Source organism: Hippopotamus amphibius, chromosome 1 (assembly GCF_030028045.1).
Source record: "Hippopotamus amphibius kiboko isolate mHipAmp2 chromosome 1, mHipAmp2.hap2, whole genome shotgun sequence".
NCBI classification, from domain to species: Eukaryota; Metazoa; Chordata; class Mammalia; order Artiodactyla; family Hippopotamidae; genus Hippopotamus; species Hippopotamus amphibius.
The window spans coordinates 37,776,851-37,801,246 of NC_080186.1; the positions used below are offsets into that span (position 1 = coordinate 37,776,851).

The 24,396-nt window shown below is 38.0% G+C and overlaps 1 protein-coding gene across 4 annotated transcripts in view; it reads right to left on the reverse strand.

Moving 5' to 3' along the window:
• Positions 1-24,396, reverse strand: part of PIK3R3 (phosphoinositide-3-kinase regulatory subunit 3) — a 98,053-nt gene that overhangs the window by 19,972 nt on the left and 53,685 nt on the right. For all 4 annotated transcript variants that reach the window (XM_057709579.1, XM_057709588.1, XM_057709608.1 and 1 more), the window contains 4 exons: positions 20,125-20,233; positions 18,095-18,193; positions 8,466-8,646; positions 7,943-8,068 (listed from right to left, as the gene is read on the reverse strand). In XM_057709579.1, coding sequence (XP_057565562.1) covers positions 7,943-8,068; positions 8,466-8,646; positions 18,095-18,193; positions 20,125-20,233 — 515 coding nt within the window. The remainder of the gene's footprint in view (positions 1-7,942; positions 8,069-8,465; positions 8,647-18,094; positions 18,194-20,124; positions 20,234-24,396) is intronic.

Sequence of the window (24,396 nt, forward strand, 5' to 3'; positions counted from 1 at the left end):
ATTACCTATTAAAGTTCTGGCCCTGTATCTTCAAAGAAAACACCAATAATTTGACCTTACTAATACTGTTGTGTGTGTTGATAGGCAGGGCAGCAAAAGGAAAAGTATTTGGTATCATTGCCAAAGCAGCAGCTCCCCCACAAACAATGCCACTATACTTACCATCAAAACTGTAAACCTACCTTTATTTATACCCCCTCTCTCCTACCTACCTGTGCTCTGGGTCTCACCTCCCTTTCCTCTCTCAGGTACCTCATCTCATCACCTCAACTAGCCCCTCTTTCAGCATTCACTCTCCCAGTCTAAGGTTCCTTCTCATCAGCATACACACAAGTTCTAGTAACACCATTTAAAAAAAAAAGTTCCTTAACCCTAATTTCTCTTCCAGTCACAGTTAAGCTTCTTAAAAGAGTTGTTTATATGGGCTCTCCCTCTTTCCCCATCTTCCATTCATACCCCAGCTCACTCTATCCTGGCTTCAGTGCTCACCATTCCACAGAGACTGCTCTTTCCAAGGTCACCAGTGATCTCATTGCTAAATTCCTGTCTCTAATCCCAAACCATCACTAAGACCTATCACTTTGCCTCCTAATTATATGTAATCCAGATGCCAAATATCCCCACATGCAGCCTACTCTCACCCTGTGCCAACACTGACTCAGGATACACCATTTCTTCCCACTCTCTGGGAAGAATTCGATTACATCAAAGCAATCTAGGTTTTCATCTAAGATTTCACAGAAAAAAAAAAAAAACAGAGGTCTATAACACTTAGAAACACTATAACACTTACACACAGAGGAGGTCAATTCTTTAATATCCCTTTATCACTCATTGTCCCAGCTCATCTCCTAAAGGGCTAATCACTGGATCCCTCTGGATCCCTCCCTCTCTTCGCCTACCGCCAAAGCTTCAAGCCTCCAAGGCTCTTCTCTGCTCAGCCCCATTTCAGGTCTTGCTGTCAATTCTCACACACAGAAATTAGCCCTCTTCTAGCTTTGACCTAGTGGCTTTTTTGGTTACTTCCATCCACTCCCATTTCCAGCTCCCCAAGCAGGGATTCCACGATCAGAACCCAGTCTCATATCAGCTGCTCAGAATTCACATTCTGCTGTTAAATCCCCCACATTACTGGGCATGTGTGCAGCATGTGGCGCCTTCTCCAGTCACGACAAGAAAGCAGACATGCAGCTCTACACAAGCCAAAGCCATATGCAATAGTGGCCGTTTTTTCTAGCCTCCATTCACAGGAGGGTTAGCCCTCCCCAAGACTCCAGTCCATACCATGAGTCTGACTTCAGGCCCTTGACAAGGGTGGGGTGCTTTGGTTCATTATCTTGCATAAATTCATTCAACAAATAATTGAATGCTAACTATATGCCAGGCATTATTTGAAGCATTTGGGATATACGTGAACAAACTTAAAAGATTTCTGCCCTCCTGGAACTTATAGTTTAGGGGGTTATACAGACAACAAATAATAAACAGAACACGTTGATAAATTACATAGTTTGTTAGAAGGTAAGAAGTATTATGGAAAAAGAAAAGTAAAGTGGGAAAGGAGAACTGGAATGTGAGCTGGAATTTTAAATAATAAAGTTGTCAGGTGAGCCTCGCTGAGATGACAACATTTGAACAAAGCCTTGAAAGAGGTGAGGGGGTTAGCCAGGTGACTCTCTGGGGGAAAGTGTTTCAGGCAAGGAAATGGCTGGTGCAAAGACTCAAAGGTAGGAAGCAGGTCTAGTATATTCGAGGAACTGCAAGGAGGCTAGTGTAGCTGGAGTAGAGTGAGGAAGAGAGAGTTATAAGAAATGAGGTCAGAGAGGAAGAGGGACACAGATCATACTGGCATTTAGAAAGAACTCTGGCTTTCACTCTACGTAAAACATGGAACCAGAAGTGGGTCTTAAACAAAGGAGTGCTATGATCATACCTATGTTTTACGAGTATAATCTAACTGCTATGTTGAGAACTGATCAGGGCAAAGGGAGTACAGATAAGGGCAAGAAGACCAGTTAGGAGGTTTCTGTGGTAAACGATAGTGGCTTAGATCAAGGTGTTAGCAATTCATGTGGTGAGAAGGGTATATCTGGGTATATCCTAAGGGTAAAGTCAATAGGAATTCCTGATGGACTGGACACGACATGTAAAAGAAAGAGACTTCAAGGTTTTTGACCTGAGTAAGAAGAATATGACAGCTCTCAACTGAGATGGGGAAAGCAAAGGGTAGAACAGCCTTGATGTGGAATATCAGAGTTCAATTTTGGATATGTTAAGCTTGAGATATCTACTTAAACATCCAAGTGGGGCTGTTGAATAGGCAGTTGAATACATGAGTCTAGAGTTCGAAGAAGTCAGAAGAACCAGAGATAGACGTTTGGGAGTCACTGGCATATAGGTGGTATATGAAGGCGTGAGACTGTTTGAAATCACCAGAGTGAATGACTAACTAGACAAGAGAACAGAACCACGGTCAAAGAGGAGAAATCAGCAAAGAAGACTGAGAAGGAACTACTGGGGAGGTCAAGCTCTCAGCTGTCTGCTTATTTCCAGATCTGGAAGTTCCATTTATGATTATTATTGGGTTTCTCTTCCACCTCTGATCTACAGAAATATTCACACTGTTTTTGCATACAGCCATGGGCTTTTAATATTTATCATTTTTTAGCATGAGATATAACATAATAGTAAAGTACATAAAAAATACACAGCTTAACAAAGTATTATCAAATGAACATCCACTACCGGCAGCCCAGAAATTCCCCGTCTATCCTTCCTGCATCACGACGCCCCGCCTTCTCCCACTCCACCTTTCCTGCCCTGGTGGTAACAGTCTCCTGCCCTTTATGACGATCATGTCCTTGCTATTCTTCACGGTTTTACCACTTCATGTTCCCAGCCAAAATTAAAAAGTTAACATCTGCTTGGTTTTGTACCTTATAGAATACACTCGTATTATATGTTCTTCTGAATCTTCTACTCAATATTTTGTGAGATTACACATAGTGTTACACATTGCCCTTTAAATGAATATACACACACAATTATAGTAACCCATCACTGTTTTATTTGATGCAGAGGGAAGGGATTAAAGTGTGCTATTTTGACCAATGTACATTATATTTAACAAATATTGTCAGAGTACTTTGCACTTTTGTAAAATAGGGCCTCATCCCTTTGTATTTCTAGAGTCAAATATAGTTTCATACCTAGACTAGGTATTCAATAAATGTTTTGGGATGGTTGTGCTAACCTCTTATACGTGATTCTCCCCCCAACCCCTCTCTCTCTCTCTCTGACACACACACACACACACACACACACACACACACTCACTCACTCACTCACACTCAAATACAGCCGTAATTGCCAGTATCTGCATCTTATAGATGGGAACTTAAAGCACAGACAGACTCTCTCACAGGACACTGCTAGTTTTTAACAAAGACAGGATTACAAAATAAATCTCCTAAATTTCAATTCAGTTCATTTTATATTTTTTAGAAGGTAATACATGCACAGAGAAAAAATAAATCAAACAACAGAAAAAATAAATCAAACAATATAAGAAAATAGTAAAGATTAAGTGCCCTACTCCTGCACTCTCACTGTCTTAATTACCCTCCCTAGAGAGTATATCGGTTTCTGACCAGAGATATTCTGAGTATATTTAAATATATAACACCTTCCAAATTCTTTTTTTAGCCATAAATGACAGTATACCACATGTATTTTTCTGTACCTCACTTTTTTTACTTAATATATCTCAGAAACCACTAAAAATCAGTAAATGTAGACTGCCTTATTCTTTTTGATGGCTATAGAATAATTTCATTTTGTTTTAAAAGAAATGCCATTTTGTTATGGAATAATATATGCATATTATTATTTTTATTATTATCTCCTTTTTTCTAATTTAACTGCATTTTCCCCAAATCTCTCTAATCCTATCATCCAAGACATCCCAGCATATTTTTATAAAGTCTTCTCCCTTCAGGTGAGTGGGTACACCCACAGCTGAAATCATGTACAAACAATTCTAGATGCTGTCTCCTTTACCTGAAACTACATCATTAGCATTTCTGAGGTCATCAGGAATTCCTAAGAAGCAGTTGCCTCTGGGGATGGGGACTTTTACTTTGTGTGATAGAATTCATAGAATTCAGCAGTATTTACATTGAATATATCATACATATTTACATAACTTTTGCACTTTTAAAAAATCAAGAAGTTTTAAAATACTTTCTGAAAACTATTCTAATAGCTATATAACCTTCTATTATGTGTATGATAATTTCACCATCCCCTAATGTTGACCACTTATATTGATTCAATCTGAAGAAGCCTCAGTAACTTTCCCCCATTCTAACTCAAACACTAGCCTCATCACAGATAACTCACCTAGAAGAGGTAAAGGAATACGGAAAAGCTGAAATCTGCAGTGTTAAAAAGAAAGCATACACACATAGGCACACCACAGACACAGCACAAGTATCAGATAGGGGGAAAAAGTTATTAAAATAATTCTAGATAACTAATTAACTAATAAAAGAAAACCTGAAAATGAATGATATCAAACATCTCACATACAAAAATGGACCATTATGGCAATTCTGGCCACTGTAATCCCACACCTTTCCCAAATTAGCACTGTATCTCATAGCTAACCTGTAATCCTCACAGGCCAACATCCCCTAATAAACTCCTGCAGTCCTGAAATTCCCAGTGCAGTCTCTACTTTTACAGAAACTAGCTTAGAAATAAGATCAAGGGCTTTGGGGCTGAGAAAATTAAGAACATTAATTTTAGGGTCAAAGCAATGTATGAAGCACAGTAATACTGGAATAGCTCATAGCTGACTAACCCTTCACAGCTAACAATTATAAACTGTAGACAAAGATATAAAAAAAACAAGTATTTCACATTATAGTCAAATTGTTAAAACACAAAGAGAGAATTTGAAAGCAGCAAAAGAGAAGCAACCTGTCATACACAAAAGACACTCAATAAAATTAATAGCTGATGGCCCATCCAAAACATAGAGGCCAGAAGGCAGTGGGTAGGCATATTTAAAACCCTGAAAGAAAAAAAGAAACTGTCAACCAAGAATTCTAACCAGTACCGTCCTTCAAGAATGAAGGAGGAGAAATTAAGATATGCCCAGATAGAGTCCTTCCCATCAGGAAGCACACAGGAGGCTCCTAGATAGCTTCCTTCACAAGAGGGCAGACAGCAGTATCAAGCAGTATCAGCAGTATTTCGTTTTGTGGAACTGAAAACCACAGCCACAGAAAGATCGAGAAAATGAAAAAGCAGAGGACTTTGTACCAGATGAAGGGACAGGATAAAGCCTCAGAAAAACAACTAAATGAAGAGGAGATAGGTACCCTTCCAGAAAAAGAATTCAGAATAATGATGGTGAAGATGATCCAGAACTTTGAAAAAAGACTGGATGCAAAGATCGAAAAGTTTACCAAAGACCTAGAAGAATTAAAGAACAAACAGAGATATGCAACACAATAACTGAAATGAAAAATACACTGGAAGGAACCAATAGCAGATTAACTGAGGCAGAAGGGCGAATAAGTAGCCTGGAAGACAGAATGGTGATAATCACTGATGTGGAAAAGGATAAAGAAAAAAGAATGAAAAGAACTGAAGACTGCCTAAGATACCTCTGGGACAATGTTAAACGCACCAACATTCGCATTATAGGGGTCCCAGAAGGAGACAAGAGAGAGACAGGACCTGAGAAAATACTGGAAGAGATTATAGTTGAAAACTTCCCTAACATGGGAAAGGAAATAGCTACCCAAGTCCAGGAAGCACAGAGAGTCCCAGGCAGGATAAACCCAAGGAGAAACACGCCAAGACATACAGTAGTCAAACTGACAAAAATTAAAGACAGAGAAATATTATTAAAAGCAACAAGGGAAAAATGACAAATAACATACAAGGGAACTCCCATAAGGTTAACAGCTGATTTCTCAGCAGAAACTCTGCAGCCAGAAGGGAGTGGCATGATATATTTCAAGTGATGAAAGGGAAGAACCTACAACCAAGAATACTCTACCCAGCAAGGATCTCATTCCAATTCAACGGAGAACTCAAAAGCTTTACAGACAAGCAACAGCTAAGAGAATTCAGCACCACCAAACCAGCCCTACAACAAATGCTAAAGGAACTTCTCTAAGCGGGAAACAGAAGAGAAGAAAAGGAGCTACAGAAACAAAAACAAAACAATTAAGAAAATGGTAATAGGAACATACATATCGAAAATTACCTTGAATGTAAATGGACTAAATGCACAAATCAAAAGACACAGACTGGCTGAATGGATACAAAAACAAGACCCATATATATGCTGTCTACAAGAGACCCACTTCAGACCTAGGGACACATACAGATGGAAAGTGAGGGGATGGAAAAAGATATTCCATGCAAATGAAAATCAAAAGAAAGCTGGAGTAGCAATACTCATATCAGATAAAATAGACTTTAAAATACAAAATGTTACAAGAGACAAGAAAGGATATTACATAAAGATCAAGGAATCAATCCAAGAAGAGGAGATAACAATTATAAATATATATGCACCCAATATAGGAGCCCCTCAATACATAAGGCAAATGCTAACAACTGTGAATGAGGAAATGCAAGGCAGAAATAGAGACACAGGTGGAGAGAACAAACACATGGACACCAAGTGGGGAAAGCAGGGAGGGTTGGGGGGGAATAAATTGGAAGATTGGGATACCAAATTGTACACTCTAAATATATGCTGTTTATTGTCTGTTAACTGTATCTCAATAAATGTTCTTAAAAAAAAAAAAGATGTGCCCAGATAAAGGAAAGTTGAAGGAGTTTGTTACCACTAGACCTGCCCTACAGGAAATGCTCGAGAGACTCCTTCAGGGTGAAATGAAAGAACACTAGACAGTAACTCAAAGCTACATGAAGGGGGACTTCCCTGGTGGTCCAGTGGCTAAGACTTCATGTTCCCAATGCAGGGGGCCTGGGTTTGATCCCTAGTCAGGGAACTAAATCCCATATGCTGCAACTAAGAGTTCGCATGCCACAACTAAAGATCCTGCAGGCTGCAGCTAAAGACCATATATAAGTGTGTGTGTGTGTATATATATATATATATATATATATATATATATATATATATATATTTTTTTTTTTTTTTTTTAAACAGCTACCTGAAGAAATAAAGAATACCAGTAAAGGCAGCTGCATAAGTAAATATAAAAGCTAGTATTATTGTACTTTTGGTTTGTAACTCTCCTTTTTTTCTATCTGATTTAAAGGACGAATCCATAAAACAATAATTATAAATCTATGCCAATGGGCAGACAATGTATAAAAATGTAGTCAGTGGCAATAACAATATAAAGGGGGAGGGATAAACATGTACAGGAGCACATTGTTCATACCCTTCTGAAAACTTATTCAACAATAAGTTGGTATTTTTCAAGCTAGGTTGATATTAGTTGATATTAAAGGATATTAATATGAAAAAGAATATGCATATATATGTATAACTGAATCACTTTGCTGTACACCAGAAACTAACACAACATTGCAAATCAACTATACTTCAATTAAAAACAAAAAATATTAAGACAGCTTAAACAACAAGGTCCTACTGTATAACCCAGGGAACTATATTCAATATCTTATAATAACCTACAATGGAAAAGAATCTGAAAAAGAATTTATCTATAGAAATCCTTATACATATATAAGAATTTATATGTGTAAATCAACTATACGTTAAAAAAATAAAAACAAATTTTTTAAATTTCTTAATTAAAAAAGATATTAAGACAGCTAGATTGTCAGGTGAATTACAGAAAATTATAAAATTACAGAAAATCCGACATAACTATAATACTTATTGCATACTTACTGGCCTAAACAACAAAAATATGCTAACCTGGGATGTTCTGGTATATTCTTCATATAGCCTGTCATACTCTTTACTCTTTTCCTGATACTGAGAGTGATACTCTTGTAGTTTTTTACCTACTGCATCAATGTTATCTTCTTTTACCAACTGATCCTATACAGATAAACAGAAGAAATAAAGAATGTTAACAATTCTGAAACATGGATTTTTTTCCACATTTATTTATTTTTAAATTGTATTTCTGCTGTAAGTTTAAGCCACTGCATTAACATCAAGTACGCAAAAGCACTAAATCCTTCTGTTAACACTAAGATCAGCCTTTTTAGATCACATCAAAATAGTTTAAATTTTTTAATGAAGTATATAAACAGGAAACAAAGAGAAGTATCTTTATATAAAGTTAATAAACACAAGCAACAAGCTATTAAGGAATAGTAGCCACAAAATAAGTTCTAAAAATATCTTAAATCTTAAGCAGGAAATTTTAAACGTCTAGATTTCTTTTTTAATAACTGATAAGCCTGGTTAAAAAAAAAATGTGTAATCGTACCTGTTGGTATCTGGACACTGGGTACATCAGCTTCACATCAAGTTTGGGATTGTACTGAGCAAGAGATTCATGATGATAGTGGCTAATGAGCTCCACCACAGAATTAAATGTCAGAGGATCAGAAAAGCCATATTTACCATCTCGATGATAGATCTTTATTAGCTTATTATTGCCTCCCTTCCTGTGAACGACAAGACAACAACTGTAGATTTTTTTCCAAAAAAATTCTATTGCAGTACTACTTTCACATGGAGACATGAAAGGTTGGTGTCACATTATAAACAAGTTTTACTATGTTAATGAGACTGGAATGGGTGAAAAGGCATATATTATGTGTGTAGAAGTATACATAATATATTATTTTTATAATTATTTCTTTTGTCTATAAAATATCTTGGTTACTAAAGGTTAACATACTCACACAGCTTTCAGTATTAATAAATTTAGCAAAAATAATCACTAAAAAAACAACAGAAGTAAATTGTATCTTTTGTTTATTTCCTGAATGAATTTTTTAATTTAAATTCTATACCAGGAAGAACAGAGACAATCTCTTTAGGACCTAAAAATATGTGGTTGTGTGCCTGTGGAGGGAAACAGAAGCAATCTCTATATGAAGGGGGATGATATCCACTCGTCACACATACACCAACACAACACTCAAGGGTTTACTGTTAATGCACAAACATAATTAAGCTCCTTGAATGATTTACAACTGAGTCATTAATCTAGCACCTTACATTATTTTGTCTTTTTTTTTATTATTAAAATTATTTATTTGTTCATTTATTTATTTTACTGGCTGTGTTGGGTCTTCGTTGCTGCACATGGGCTTTCTCCAGTTGTGGTGAGCGGGGGCCACTCTTCGCTGTGGTGCGTGGGCTTCTCACTGCAACGGCCTTTCTTGTTGCAGAGCATGGGCTCTAGGCGCATGGGCCTCAGTAGTCGCGGCACATGGGCTCAATAGTTGTGGCTCACGGGCTCCAGAGTGCAGGCTCAATTGTTGTGGCACACGGGCTTAGTTGTTCCGCAGCATGTGGTATCTTCCTGCGGCAGGGCTCGAACACGTGTACCCTGCATTGGCAGGCGGATTCTTACCCACTGCGCCACCTAGGAAGTCCTATTTTGTCTTTTATATTTGCTTATAATTCTTGGAAATGACTATTTAAGCTATCACAATACGTAAATGATTCAACTGTCATTCAACTGTTTTACAAAGTACAGCTCTTGAAGAGTCCTTTATATTAGATGGATGTAATCTGATGCTTGAATAGTTTAGACCATTTTTGTTTACTGAGTCATATCCAATGGCCCCTTAAAAGATAATTTATAACCAAAGATTAAAATGGCAATGTTTTGGAAGTCCCATAACGTATAATCTAAAACCAGAGCAGACTGATTCATTATATCACAGCAAAATACTGCACCATTCCCACTCAACTGTTCTTATAGCAGCATGCAGACTTAATGGGGAAAAAATAGGCTTCTATATCTCTTTATGCCATGCCATTACACATGATAAATGAAGCACTGGGATTTGTGAAAGGTCAAACACAATAGGTTTGAATCTGTGGACTGATTTAAATTTAATGCTTAGAAGGTCAGTATTTGGATGGATGAAGAACTAGTCCTATAAAGTGTACATCAGAAGGACCATCTATTCACATGCAGTTTCTGTAAGTGTATATACCCACACATATATATAATATACCCACAATAAAGGCAAGCTGGTCTTTCTAGCTAGAGGAAAGCTAAAAGGCACTCATTCATTCAAAAAAACTTATTGAACATCTGCTATGTGCCAGAAACTGTATGAGGCACAGTGGACTGAGTGATAAACAGGCTAGATACGGTCCATGCTTACACAGAACTTCCACTTTAGGAGCATGAGGAATGTATCTCCATCTTTATGAAGAGAATAAAGAATTTTTCATTAAGATAGAGCATATAAAATAAACAACTAGATATATCAACTTGTAATAAGTCCTTTGGGAAAAAAAATAAAGCAGAGTAAAGGGAAGAGATCATTCTAAGGGTGGAAAGATTGCTATTTTATATATGTTACACAGCGAAAACCACTCTGCTCAGGTGACATTTAGCAGAGTCCTAAATGAAGTAAGGGAGCTAGCACAGCAGATATCTGGGGGAGAAGTTTTCCAAACAGAGGGAAGAGCAAGTGCAAAACCCCTGAGGCAGAAGCAAGCTTGGCATGTTCCAGGAACAGCAATGAGGCCAGTGATTCTGGGGCTGAATGAGCAAAAAGGAGAGTAGTACAAGACAAAGTGAAAGATGTAAAAGCAGCTTAGATCATGTACTAACCTGTGGGTCACTGTAATGGCTTTGGCTTTTGCTAAGTAAGATGGGGAAACACAAGAAGGTCTGAGCAGAATGATATCATCTATTTTGTGTTCTAAAAGGCTCATTCTAGCTACTAGGTTGAGATGAGACCATTCAATGTGGGCAGGGGTAGAAGCAGAAAGATCAGTTGGGAGACTTTAAAATAATCTAGGCAAGACATGATGGTGTCTTGGACAAAGGTAGTAGCAGTGGAGATACTGAGAAATGGTGGGACTCTGAATATATGCTGAAGAGAGAGCTGACAGGATGTGCTGTGGGCTGGATATAGGTATGAGGGAAAGAGACAAGGTAAAGAACAGAATTGTCATTTACTGGAATGAAGAAGGATATATAAAAGGGACGTGTTTAAAGAGGAAAAAACACTTTGGTTTTAGACATGTTATGTTTGAGATGTCTAGTGAACATCCAAGAGCAGAGGATCCTGCAGCCTACATGAAGAATCTAAAGCTCAGGAGAAAGTTCTGGGCTAGATGTGTAAAATCAGGAGCTGCAGCCTATAGATGTTATTTGAAGATGAACATAGTTGAATAGGAGAAAAGGTCCGAGGTCTAAGTGTGGGGTACACCAATGTTTAGTGGTCAGGGAGATGAGAAAGAACCAGCAAAGGAAACCAAGAGAGGGCAATTAATGAAGTGAAAGGAGAATTAATGAAGTAAATGGTATCCTAAAAACCAATTTAAAAAAAAAGCATTACGAGGAAATAATCAACTGGGTAACCAGTCTTGGGGCTTGACAAAGTAGAGAATCACTAAGTGATCTTGACAAAATGGTTTCAGTGGAATGGTAAGGATGGAAGCCTGACTGTAATGGATTAAAGAGAATGAAAGGAGAGGAAGAAGAAATGCCTATAGACAGCTGTCTTGAGGAATACTGCTGTAAATGGGAGCAGAGAAATAGGGAAAGAGAAAGAGAGTCAAGGAAGTTTTCTTTATTATTCCTAAGTGAGAGATAGTATAGCATATTTATATACTGATGGGAATGGCTCAGTAGAGAGACAAAATCTGTTGATCCAAAAGAAACGACAAGATAATTCCTAGGGTGATGTCCTTGAGTAGGGTAGAGGGACAGGATGGGATCCTGGACAAGGACACAAACAGTCATTCACTGGAAAAGGAGAAAGGCAGAGTATTCACACTGGTGTTGACAGCTATAGCAACAGGAGCATGATGGAATTAGATCTCTTTTAACTGCTTCCACGTCCTAAGAGAAACAGGAAGCAACTTCTTTAGTTAATAGGGAAGGAGGTGGGGACTTCCCTGGTAGCACAGTGGTTAAGAAACCACCTGCCAATGCAGGGGACAAGGGTTCAAGCCCTGGTCTGGGAAGATCCCGCATGTCACAGAGCAACTAAGCCTGTGCGCCACTCCTACTGAGCCTGTGCTCTAGAGCCTGCGAGCTACAACTATTGAGCCCGTGTGCCAAAACTACTGAAACCTGCATGCCTAGAGCCTGTGCTCCACAAAAAGAGAAGCCACTGCACCACAAAAAGAGCAGCCCCTGCTCACCGCAACTAAAGAAAGCCCGCGCGCAGCAACGAAGACCCAACGCAACCAATAAATAAATAAATAAATAGATTTATATATAATAAAAGACCTGAAGGAATTGAGGAATGGTGGATTTTTAACTATGCTTCTCCCTCATTGTAATCTTCTTGAACAGAAGAATCATGCTATTCCTTCTTATATCCTAGCACCTGGCCCAATGCCTGGCATATATCAGATTCAAATCTGGATTTGATAGTTATCAAATTTGATAGTTACAAATCCAGATTTGCTGGTTTTCTAAATGGTTACTGAATTGAAAAACCTCTTCTTTCTCATCGCCTACTCTCTGAAGTCTGATTTCACTCTCATTCCTCTCACTTGAGGGTTACCAATGACTTTTACCAAATTCAGACTCTACTCACTCTCTCTAACCCAGGCTCAGATTCTTTGCAGTGACTGAAATTTCCACACTCCCTTCCCTCCATCCCCACTTCCTTCTTAATATTTCACACTCCCATGACTTCTATGACATTACTCTTCCTCTCAACCTCTTAGGCTACTATTTCTCTGCCTCCATCCTGCTGCTAAACACAATTATTCCCTAAAAAACATTTGCCTTCAGCCTCTATCTTTTTTTTCCTATATAAACTCTTTCTTTAAAATTCCAATTATTCTATGTAGGTGGTACTTGAATCTTTTTCTGGTACTATACTCTCTCCAAAGCATTAAACCTAAATTTCTAGCCACATTCTAGGTATATTTTTACCTGGAAGTTCTGAAGCAGCTAAAAATCAACTGCTCCTATTTCTATAAATGGCACATTCATTCTAAGCCCAGCAGGCTCAACCCACAGTCACTTTTAACTCCTCCTCAACCTCATACATTTTTTATTATCAAATCCCTTTAGCTCTTAGCTCCACACTGCCTCTTACTTTGATTTCTCAACTCCATTCCTAGAGCCACTATCCTAGGTAAAAGTGTATGCAATCTTTCAATCATGTCATTGCCCTACTTAAAGCCTTTCATTAATATATATTTTTTTGCACTTATGAATAAAGTTCAAATTCCTTACCATGGCTCATCAGGCTCTCTGCATCTGGTTCTTTCCAACTTTCAACTTCATCTCCTACCACTCTGTGGTTCACACTGGAAGCCAGGCACAGCAGTCTCTGCATTCATTGGCTCCACCAAATCTTTCCAAAATCAGTGTCTCTGCATTCTGTGTTCCCTCTCCTGAACACTTTTCCAGCGGGCTCTTTCTAATCTTTCAGTTTTCAGAGGTCATATCCTCAGAGAGGCCCTCCTTAAAACTATGTGAAATTCCCTTTCCTCATATTCTGTTCCCATATAACCTTATGTATTCCCTACCAAGCACTTCATATACTAGAAAATTATCTCTTTTCTTATCTTTTTCTCTTTTTAATTGAACTAAGTTGATTTACAATATTGTGTTACTTTCAGATGTACAACAATGTGATTCAGTCTCATTTTTCTTTTCTTTTTTGCTATGCTGCACATCTTGCAGGATCTTAGCTCCCCAACCAGGGACTGAACCTGGGGCCACGGCAGTGAACATGCCGAGTCCTACGAACTGACCAACCAGGGGACTCCCGCACTTCTTTTTTATTTTTTTATTTCATTTTTTTAAGAACTTTTATTGAGATACAGTTAACATACAATAAACTGCATATATTTAGAGTGTACAATTTGATATCCCAATCTCCCAATTCATTCCCCACTAACCCTCCCCGCTTTCTCCACTTGGTGTCCATATGTTTGTTCTCTACATCTGTGTCTCTGTTTCTGCCTTGCAAACCGGTTGATCTGTACCATTTTTCTATAGTCCGCATATATGTGTTAATATACGATATTTGTTTTTCTCTTTCTGACTCACTTCACTCTGTATGACAGTCTCTAGGTCCATCCATGTCTCTACAAATGGCCCAGTTTCAATGCTTTTTACAGCTGAGTAATATTCCATTGTATATATGTACCACATCTTTTTTATCCATTCATCTGTTGATGGACATTTAGGTTGCTTCCATGTCCTGGCTATTGGAAATAGTGCTGCAATGAACATTGGAGTGCATGTGTCTTTTTGAATGATGGTGTTCTCTGGGTATATGCCCAGTAGGGGGATTGCTGGGTCATATGGTAGTTCTATTTTTAGTTTTTCAAGGAACCTCCATACTGTTCTCCATAATGGCTGTATCAATTTACATTCCCACCAACAGTGCAAGAGCGTTCCCTTTTCTCCACACCCTCTCCAGCATTTATTGTTTGTAGATTTTCTGATGATGCCCATTCTAACTGGTGTGAGGTGATACCTCATTGTGGTTTTGATTTGCATTTCTCTAATAATTAGTGATGTTGAGCAGCTTTTCAAGTGCCTCTTGGCCATCCCTATGTCTTCTTTGGAGAAATGCCTATTTAGGTCTTCTGCCCATTTTCTGATTGGGTTGTGTGTTTTTTTGATATTGAGTTGGATGAACTGTTTATATATTTTGGAGATTAGTCCTCTGTCTGTTGATTCGTTTGCAAATATTTCTCCCATTCTGAGGGTTGTCTTTTCGTCTTGCGTATAGTTTCCTTTGCTGTGCAGAAGCTTTGAAGTTTCATTAGGTCCCACTTATTTAGCTTTGTTTTTATTTCCATTATTCTAGGGGGTGGATCAAAAAAGATCTTGCTGTTGTTTACGTCGAAGAGTGTTCTTCCTATGTTTTCCTCTAGCAGTTGTACAGTGTCTGTCTTTAATCCATTCTTAGTTTATTTTTGTGTATGGTGTTAAAGTTCTAATTTCATTCTTTTCCATGTAGCTGTCCAGTTTTCCCAGCAACACTTATTGAAGAGGCTGCCTTTTCTCCATTGTATGTCCTTGCCTCCTTTGTCATAGATTAGTCGACCATAGTTTATCTCTGGGCTTTCTATGCTGTTCCATTGATCTATATTCCTGTTTTTGTGCCAGTACCATACTGTCTTGATCACTGTAGGCTTGTAGTATAGCCTGAAGTCAGGAAGCCTGATTCCACCAACTATGTCTTTCCTTCTCAAGAGTGCTCTGGCTATTCGGGGTCTTTTGCGTTTCCATACAAATCGTAAAATTTCTTGTTCTAGTTCTGTGAAAAATGCCATTGGTAATTTGATCGGGATTGCATTGAATCTGTAAATTGCTTTTGGTAGTATAGTCATTTTCACAATGTTGATTCTTCCAATCCAAGAACATGGTATGTCCTTCCATCTGTTTGTGTCGTCTTTGCTTTCTTTCATTAGTGTCTTATAGTTTTCTGAGTACAGGTCTTTTACCTCCTTGGTTAGGTTTATTCCTAGCTATTTTATTCTTTTTGTTGCAATGGTGAATGGGATTGTTTCCTTAATTTCTCTTTCTGATCTTTCATTGTTAGTGTACAGAAATGCAAGAGATTTCTGTGTGTTAATTTTGTATCCTGCAACTTTACCAAATTCATTGATTAGCTCAAGTAGTTTTCTGGTGGCATCTTTAGGATTTTCTATGTATAGTATCATGTCATCTGCAAACAGCCGCACTTCTTTTTTATGTGTTTATTTGTATCCCTCTCCCTTACTGTTACCTCCTCCCAAATATAAACACTATAGAAAGACACCATGGTCTGGCTTGTCCATTATTTTGTTTTCCTAGAACAATGTGCGCACTCAATAATATTAAATGATTAACGAATAAATCTAATTCTGGATCATCATTCCCTTTCAATTCATAATAGCCTTCTAACTCTTTACTAGTCTCTATCCTCTTTTATTCTTTCTATTCAAACATAGTCTGATCATATAACTTTCCTATTGAAAAAATGAAATGGTTCCCCCTGCCTCCCTACAATATAAACACAAACTCCAAATGTTAGAATTCAAGGCCCTCTTCAACATGGCCCTTTTCCAACCTTCTATCCCCTACCACTTTTTCCACTTTTCAAATGTTACCCTCTAGCCAAATGGGATTGCATCTCACAGAACAGGACTCTATAGTTCCTCACCTCCATATCTTTGTTCATATTGTTACCTAATCCTGCAACCTCCTCTCCCACTTTTTATACATCCAAATCTGTTAGGAGGTAACTACGAAATACCAAGCAAGAAGGTGGTGGCTTAGATTTGGATGGTAGAGAACTGTGAAGAGATTACAGGTGTATATTTAGAGGTAGAGTTGGCAAGACTTGTTTAATGATGGACTGGATGTGAGGCAGAGGGAGAGAGAGGAAAAAAAGATTTGTGGCTCTAGTAACTGTAGAGATGGTGACTCTGTTTCTGAAAAAAGGAAAGATGAAGAGAGAAACAGTTTGGGTAGGGGGAGTTGTGTTAGAAATCAAGAATTCTGCTTTGATTATATTAAAATTAGTATGTCCCCTGGTTATCTAAGTGGCAACTGGATATACATGTCTGGGAGCTCAGGGGGTCAAAGCTGGAGATAAGGTTTATGAATCATCACCATGAAGCTGTATATTAAAGCCATGGGACAGGACAAGCCATGGGAGAATAAATACTGAGAAGAAAAGGAGCCCCAATTCTGAGCCCTGGAATATTGAACAAAGGAGTTAGGAAGAAAATTAGGAGAGTGTGATATCACAACAGTCAAGACAATAAACTGTTTCTAAGAAGAAGTGTCTATGGCTAATGCTGCTAAGAGGTCAGGTAAGGTAAGAAGAGAGAAGTGGCCATTGGTTTAGCAGTCCGTGTAGAGTAGAAGAGACAGAAGCCTGACTGGAATGGGAAAAAATTACGTTAAGTGAATCACTGCAGAACACTGATTATTCCTCAGCACAACTGAAGTCCTAATGCCTTTACCAGAAACTGATATAGTAACCCCAAATTTCTAGCATAAAATATGGGATTATTTTTCCTAAAGATACTAAGATGGAAAGGCAGCAAAGAGACAGATAAGTCTGGATTTGAACCTGTCCTCTGCCACTTACAAGCTAAGTGTCTTTAGGACAAGTTTCTTAACCAAGTTAAGCTTCGGTTGCTTCATCTATAAAATGCAAATATTAATAATACCTACCTTAAAAGGTTGTTTTGATGAATAAACATTGCATGTAAAATGCTTAGTACAAGGAAGTTACTATTGTCACTACTGTTATCATTATTCCTTTCTTTAGTCCGTTTTGCAAAAAAAAAACAAAAAGCAAAAAATAAAGAACACAAGACTTTATTGTCCTTTGGCTACGTTAACTGTTAAAACTAAATGTGGAAATACCTAATACAGTTCTCCTAATCTATTTAAATATACATCCCATCTTTGTAAATATAAAGAGTGATATACCCAAACTTATGAGAGACTCTAATACACCCATCAGGGATGGCATGATATAGGCTGAGAACTGCTTTATCTTCTATATAGCCTTATCAGCCTAAATTATGTTGTGTTTTACTCTCTGAAGTATGTGTTGAGGAAAACAACAGAGTTATTGGAGGGTTGGATTCCCAGCATATCATTAATAACCTTATGCTGTAACCATGACTTCTACTTCACTCATAAGGTCAACAGTATACTTCTTACTTCATTACATTTATGGATTTTCAGGCTTCTTGTTTCATTGCTACATAAAAATAAAAATTTTTGCCTTTTTAATGTTACATTTAAATATTTAAATGTATAGAAAAAGGACAGTTAGCCAAACAACTAAAAATTATGTATCTAAATTAAATAAAAAATATGAAAAATTTTGTATATAAAGATTTAAATAAAATATGGGGCTCTTTGTATACCCAGAAATAAATAATCCTAGTAGAACACTAGCCAAAATGCTGAAAAATACTCACCGCAAAGTCAAAGTGTAATCTCCCTGCATTTTTGTTGAGGCATCTCTGACCAAGAAGGTACCATCTGGCATGTCCCGTAATTTGTCATTTACCTCCTCCCTGAAGAACAGAAGTATAGGAAAAATGAAAAAAAACGTTAAGTGTTGGTTGTTTTCTTCACATATCATCACTAAGAATAGCTGGGAGGTGGGTACGTCTAAGGTTATAGAATCACAGGGGCCGTCAAATGTCATTTAGTTCCTCCCCATAGATGTGTTCTTTCTGTTTTGGCTTTTGATGTTATGCAATCTAAGGAAGGGTATTTGATTTTTAAACTCTTCCAGGCTTCAACTGTCTACAGGGAATAGTGTTTCCATTAAGCCTTTAGGGCTTCCTTAGGCAGGTATGAACTTGTAGAGTTTTAGAAAAAAACAACAGCTGTTTAGAAAGATTAAGTTTAAGCAACAGTGGCAGCTGGGTAAGATCAGAGTGGGGATAATTTACTCAGTTCACAACCTTTCAATATAATATTCCCCAATTTGAATTTATACTGATAACAAAATCCTTCCGCAGAGTTGGTTTAGGACTTTAAGGAACAATACTAGAAGACTCAAAGAAAATGGCAGGGCATAAAAGAACCTTGAATTATAGGACCACATTGTCTTAAAATATAAATTAAGTAGTATTTAAATATAATAGGTCCTTTTTTTGTACACCGCTAAAATTTAAATTTTCTGATCAATGTTAATATCAAATATATTGTCTTCTTCAAAAAATTAAATACAGAATTACCATATGACCCAGAAATTCCACTCCTGGGTATATGCCCAAAAAACTGGAAGCAGAAGCTTGAACCAACATTTATACACCAACATTCATAGCAGCATTATTTACAATAGCCAAAAGCTGGAAACAATGCAAATATTCATCAACACCAAATGTCCGGATGAATGAATAAATAAAAATGTGGTATGTACATATAATGGAATATTATTCAGCCTTAAAAAGGAAATTCTGACACACATGCTACAACATGGATAAAACCTTGAAGACATTATGCTTAGTGAAATAAGCCAAACACAAAAGGACAAATGTTATACGATTCCACTTATGTGAGGTACCCAGAACAGTGAAATTCATAGAAAGAGAAGGCAGGATGGTGGTTGCCAGGGGCTGGGGGGAACAGAAGGAAAGGGGAATTAGTGTTTAATGGGTACACAGCTTCACTTTGGGAAGATGAGAGTTCCAGAGATGGATGGTGCTGATAGTTGAATAATAATGTGAATGTACTTTATGCCACTGAACTACACATTTAAAGATGGTTAAAATGATAAGAAAAAAATGAGAACTACTTTGTTAATGGGAGAGAACAGACAAGAGAAAGAGAAGGACAAGCATACTGAGGAATATACAAGCAACCTGGAATCTGCCTTGGCAGAAATGGATAGGACTTTTTAAAAACAAGAAAATACAGTGTTCAAATTTAAAAATATATATATATATATATATATATACACACACACAAAGATTTTTTTTTTTCCTTCTCTAGGTTCAAAGCTTTCCAAAACCACATTTTACCCAAAAAGCAAATCTGTCCTAGAGTCCTGTTTCTCAAAAGGAGGTGTGTGAAGAGTGCATAAAAATCAGCGGGGAAGGTTATACATGCAGATTCCTGGACCCTACCCCATGATTCTTGTGCATGCAAAGATTGTGGAACCACTGCCTTAGAAACAGAAAGGTAAGAAAAATTAAGTACAGATAAATATCTTTTATCCTAAAATATATGTACCTAACCTAAATGTATAAGTTTCATTTACTCAGAAATCTATCCTCAATACAGTATTAAAAGTAATAATCACATTCACAATTGAAAGATTTTCCTGTCACTTTTTCTGTGGAAAGGAAAGCATTTAGAAAATTGGGAAAGTTCTCCTACACAGTTTTTTAAATGGTAATCTTTAAATGACAACTTGTGGGGCATTAAAAATGTTTTAACTACTGATCTCAAAAATTAATTTTTTAAACTTCAATTATAGTACCATTCTAGTTACCTTGAAATATCCCCCCAGTACCACTCTGCATCCTGAACAGAAACAGAACCATCCTTCATTCCATTTGTAATGGCTGAAGTCACTGGCTTAGGTGGCTTTGGTGGAAGAGCTAGAAGAGAAATGAATATTATTTTGTAGATGTAAATTATTTGTTTTCTAATATCCTCAAACACAGCTCATTAACCAATGTACATTAAGATTCAAATAATTATAAATCAAATTAAGCATTATTTTATGTTAAATGTTAAACATTAGCCAAAGAAAGAATCCTTTTATAACTCACCAATAACTGCCTGAAAAAATGAAATATTCAAGTTATTTGCGTTTTTTTCATCTTATGAAATACTAACTTTTCGCTGGATGCCTTTCTCCTAGACCAGGGGTGCGGAACAAGAGAACATCTGTGCCACCATTCTTTCAAGGTGGCATTGTGAATGAGTGGCACTCCTTTCCTCCATGCCGGGAACTGGTCTCAAAATCCATGTCATTTTTTTAATGCTTCTCTTTTTGGGGGGGTTGGGGGGGAATCTTAGTTCGCCGACCAGAGATAGAAATCACACCCCCTGCAGTGGAAGCGTGGAGTCATAACCACTGGACTGCCAGGGAAATCCCCTCAAAATCTGTGTCACTAATGCTTACAGGCATCCATTACAGTTCATCAGAGTGAGATGAAGTCTGTTTGTCATTCCTGCCTTAGGCAGAGGAGTGAATGAATTGCGTGAGTCGACACCACCCAAAATGGCTTTGAAAGCAGTGAGCTGATTCAGCTCAGTTCCCTGGTTCCCAAAAATATGTATTAAATGTTTATCATGTGCAAAAAAGTGCTAAGAAATGGGAATACAGACGTAAGTAAGCCACCACTCCTGGCCTTGAAGAGGTTACAACCTTGTGAAAATGTTTGCCGTTATGGTCATAATTAGACTGTCCATCTAGAAGATCCCCACTTTTGTCAGGTGTGCTGTGGCTCCCTGGCCTTTCTGCCTCTTCAGTCCTGGCCCAATCTGTCCCCTATTTTATGACTTACTAACAATTATCATGAACCAGCTCTTCTCTAAATTTGAACATCACGTCCTATGGTTTTGGTTTTTCACAGTATGCTCTTTTTCACTACTTTCCAGTCTTCTCTGTACTTCATTTTTCAGAAAAGGATGATATGAGATCTGGTTTATTTAAAAACACTGACTAGGCAGCAGCCAATGTAGCTGAGGACTCAGCAGCTTGATCCCATGAAAAGGAGGAGCAAGGCTAGGGAAGCAGGTATTGGGAGAGAAGCAAGCTGTTCACGTGTGCATTTATTCTTATCCCTGGAATACACGTCCACAAAAAGCATTAATAAAGAAACAGACACTGAGACACTAGTCCTGACTGAAAGTCAGTTGATTCTGCCTTTGTGATAACTATCAAAGGGTATGTTTCATTCACATAAGAGTACTTATTTTCTGGTGTTACTTTAAGAACACGATATAAAATACACACCACTTCTGCACTTGACATAACCATTTTTATCCACTCCTACAGGAGACAGATTAAGTGTAAAAGATGGTCAATTTTGAGTGCAAAGGGTACTAAAATGACTTTGGTAGGGTTGGGTGGTGCTCTGTCAAATGGATGCCATAGTTCATCACTAGTAAAGAAAAGGGAAATGTAATTTGCATTATTGTGTCTTTTTTTTCTAAAAGAAAAACTTAATAAGGGCTCTTTAGGTGTCTCTACAATGTTTTCATATTTAGTGGTCACTAGGAAAGGTGATAACCTGTAGAATGAATAGTTATATGTTTTCTTACAACCGATACTTTTAAAAAGGTTGTATTGAGTCTTCAATTTCAAGTGTGGCTTAACATGTAAACATATCACATGATTCATTTAAACACAATGATGCCTCTGAGGCACTCACTCAAACAGCATTCGTTTTTTTTTTTTTTTTCGTTTTGTGTTTATAACAAACTACCAAGGAAAATCTCTTCAAATAAAATAGTTCTAAATTAGAAAAATCAATAAAATAAAATACTAACTTTTTATTCTAAACAGATATTCGAAAAACTTCTCTCTCAAAAAGACAACATGAAGCCCCTTCACAAACAATTCAGTCCAAAAGTCATTAAAAGGGAGCTGGTTATGATGGCCAAGAGCTGGTGTCAGAGCCCAAAGCAGATGAGGGAGGACTATGTCCATGTACGAGGGCAGCAGCACAGCAAGACATCTCACAGCTTGAGCGGGGTGAGGAGGGAATCCTCACGAGGACAGCTTGGCATGGGGTAGCAAAGCTGAGTAAAGAAGAAGGACAGTAGCCCGGGGCCCGGGTGGCACAGAGCGCTGGAGACCAAGCCAACAAGGACACAGTCCTAGGTGGTGGGCATCCCAGCATAGTGGGGCAAATCCAAATTAGGATGAAAAGAGTTTCTAACTGGGCAGGGAACGGGAGGGGGTGGGGGAATGTAGCAATAACTATGAAAGAGCAGGTAAATACAAGAGAGATGGATCAAGTAAGTAAAACTACTACAGATAATAGGAGCTGGGGTTCTCACAGTCTAAAAAGGAAGTTACAAATAGGGAAAGGTAGAAAAGTAGAATGAACCCTCTGGTTTGGACTGCAATTGCAACTACTGATGTGAACTCATGGAATTCGATAGACAGATAGATATAAATGTCTGTACTTACAGAAAATACAACTATCCCCTAGCTCTGTCCCCTGAGAGGTCCCAGGATCAGCAAGATCCTAATATGCACACTTAGCTCCCAGGTCTTGGTTTCTAACAACATTCTCTACTAAAAGGAACCAGGGCTCTTTGGAGAAATGGCTGGGGTGGGGCAGAGCAAGTAGCAAATGAACCTGGAACGTTATGTTGTGCCAAAGAGTAACCAAGTACTCAAAGAATGAGGGGCCATGACAAAAGAACAAAGAAGCCAGCTTGAAGGGGCTCCCACTGCCAGATCTGGGATAACTGGAGCATCAATACCAGTAACAATAATAAGGGAACATAAGCCATTAAACAAAACAGGAATCTAAGTGTCCGCACAGACATAAATAAATAAATGAAAAAATGGAAAGATTAATGAGGAGGAAGATTTATATGATTTAGAAGGTCTTCCTACAAATGCTTATTAATAGTGAAGAAACCTGGCAAACACACCTTAATCAAGTAATCAAGGTTACTACCAACAGTAATGGTGAGATCACAGGCCCCCAGCAGGATGCACCACAAAGGACACAACACACTTCTGTGATATACCTGCCAAACATGCATAAACTGAATCTAATCATGAAAAACATCAGACAAACCACAACTGAGAGACATTCTACAAAATAACTGGCTTGGAATCTTCAAAAATGTCAAGCTTGTGAAAGTCAAGAAAGACTGAGGGACCGTTCTAGACTGAAGAAGACTAGAGAAACATGACAATTGAATACAATGTGTGAGTCTGGACTGGATCCTTCTGTTATAAAGGACATTACTGGGACAATGGCAAAACCTGAATGGGGGGACCTCCCTGGTAGTTCAGTGGTTGAGAATCCGCCTTCCAATGCAGGGGACACGGGTTCGATCCCTGGTTGGAGAACTAAGATCCCACATGTTGCAGGGCAACTAAGCCCATGCGCTGCAACTACTGAGCCCACGTGCTCTAGAGCCTGCACACCACAACTACAGAGCCCATGCACCACAACAAAGAGCCCACACACCACAACAAAAGACCCCACATGCTGCAACAAAGATCTCATGTGTCACAACTAAGCCCCAATGCAGCCAAATAAATAAATAAATACATAAATAAGTACAAAAACCAAACCTGAATAGGATCTGAGGATGAGATGGCAGTAATGCATCAATGTTAATTTTCTGATTTTGAAAGCCATATTATGGTTACATTGGAGAATGTTCCTATTTGCGGGAAATACAAACGTGGTCATCATGGACAATAACGTCAGCAACCTACTCTGACTGGTTCAAGAAATCAAGTGATTTGTACTGTACTTGCAACTTTTCTATAACTTCTAGACTATTTAAAAAAATTTTTTTCTTTATAAATTTATTTATTTATTTTATTGGCTGCATTGGGTCTTCGTTGCTGCGCACAGGCTTTCTGTAGTTGCGGAGAGCGGGCACTACTCTTTGCTGCGGTGTGTGGGCTTCTTATTGCAGTGGCTTCTCTTGTTGCAGAGCACAGGCTCTAGGTGCGTGGGCTTCAGTAGTTGCAGCTCGTGGGCTCAGTAGTTGTGGCTCGCAGGCTCTGGAGTGCAGGTTCAGTAGTTGTGGCACACGGGCTTAGTTGTTC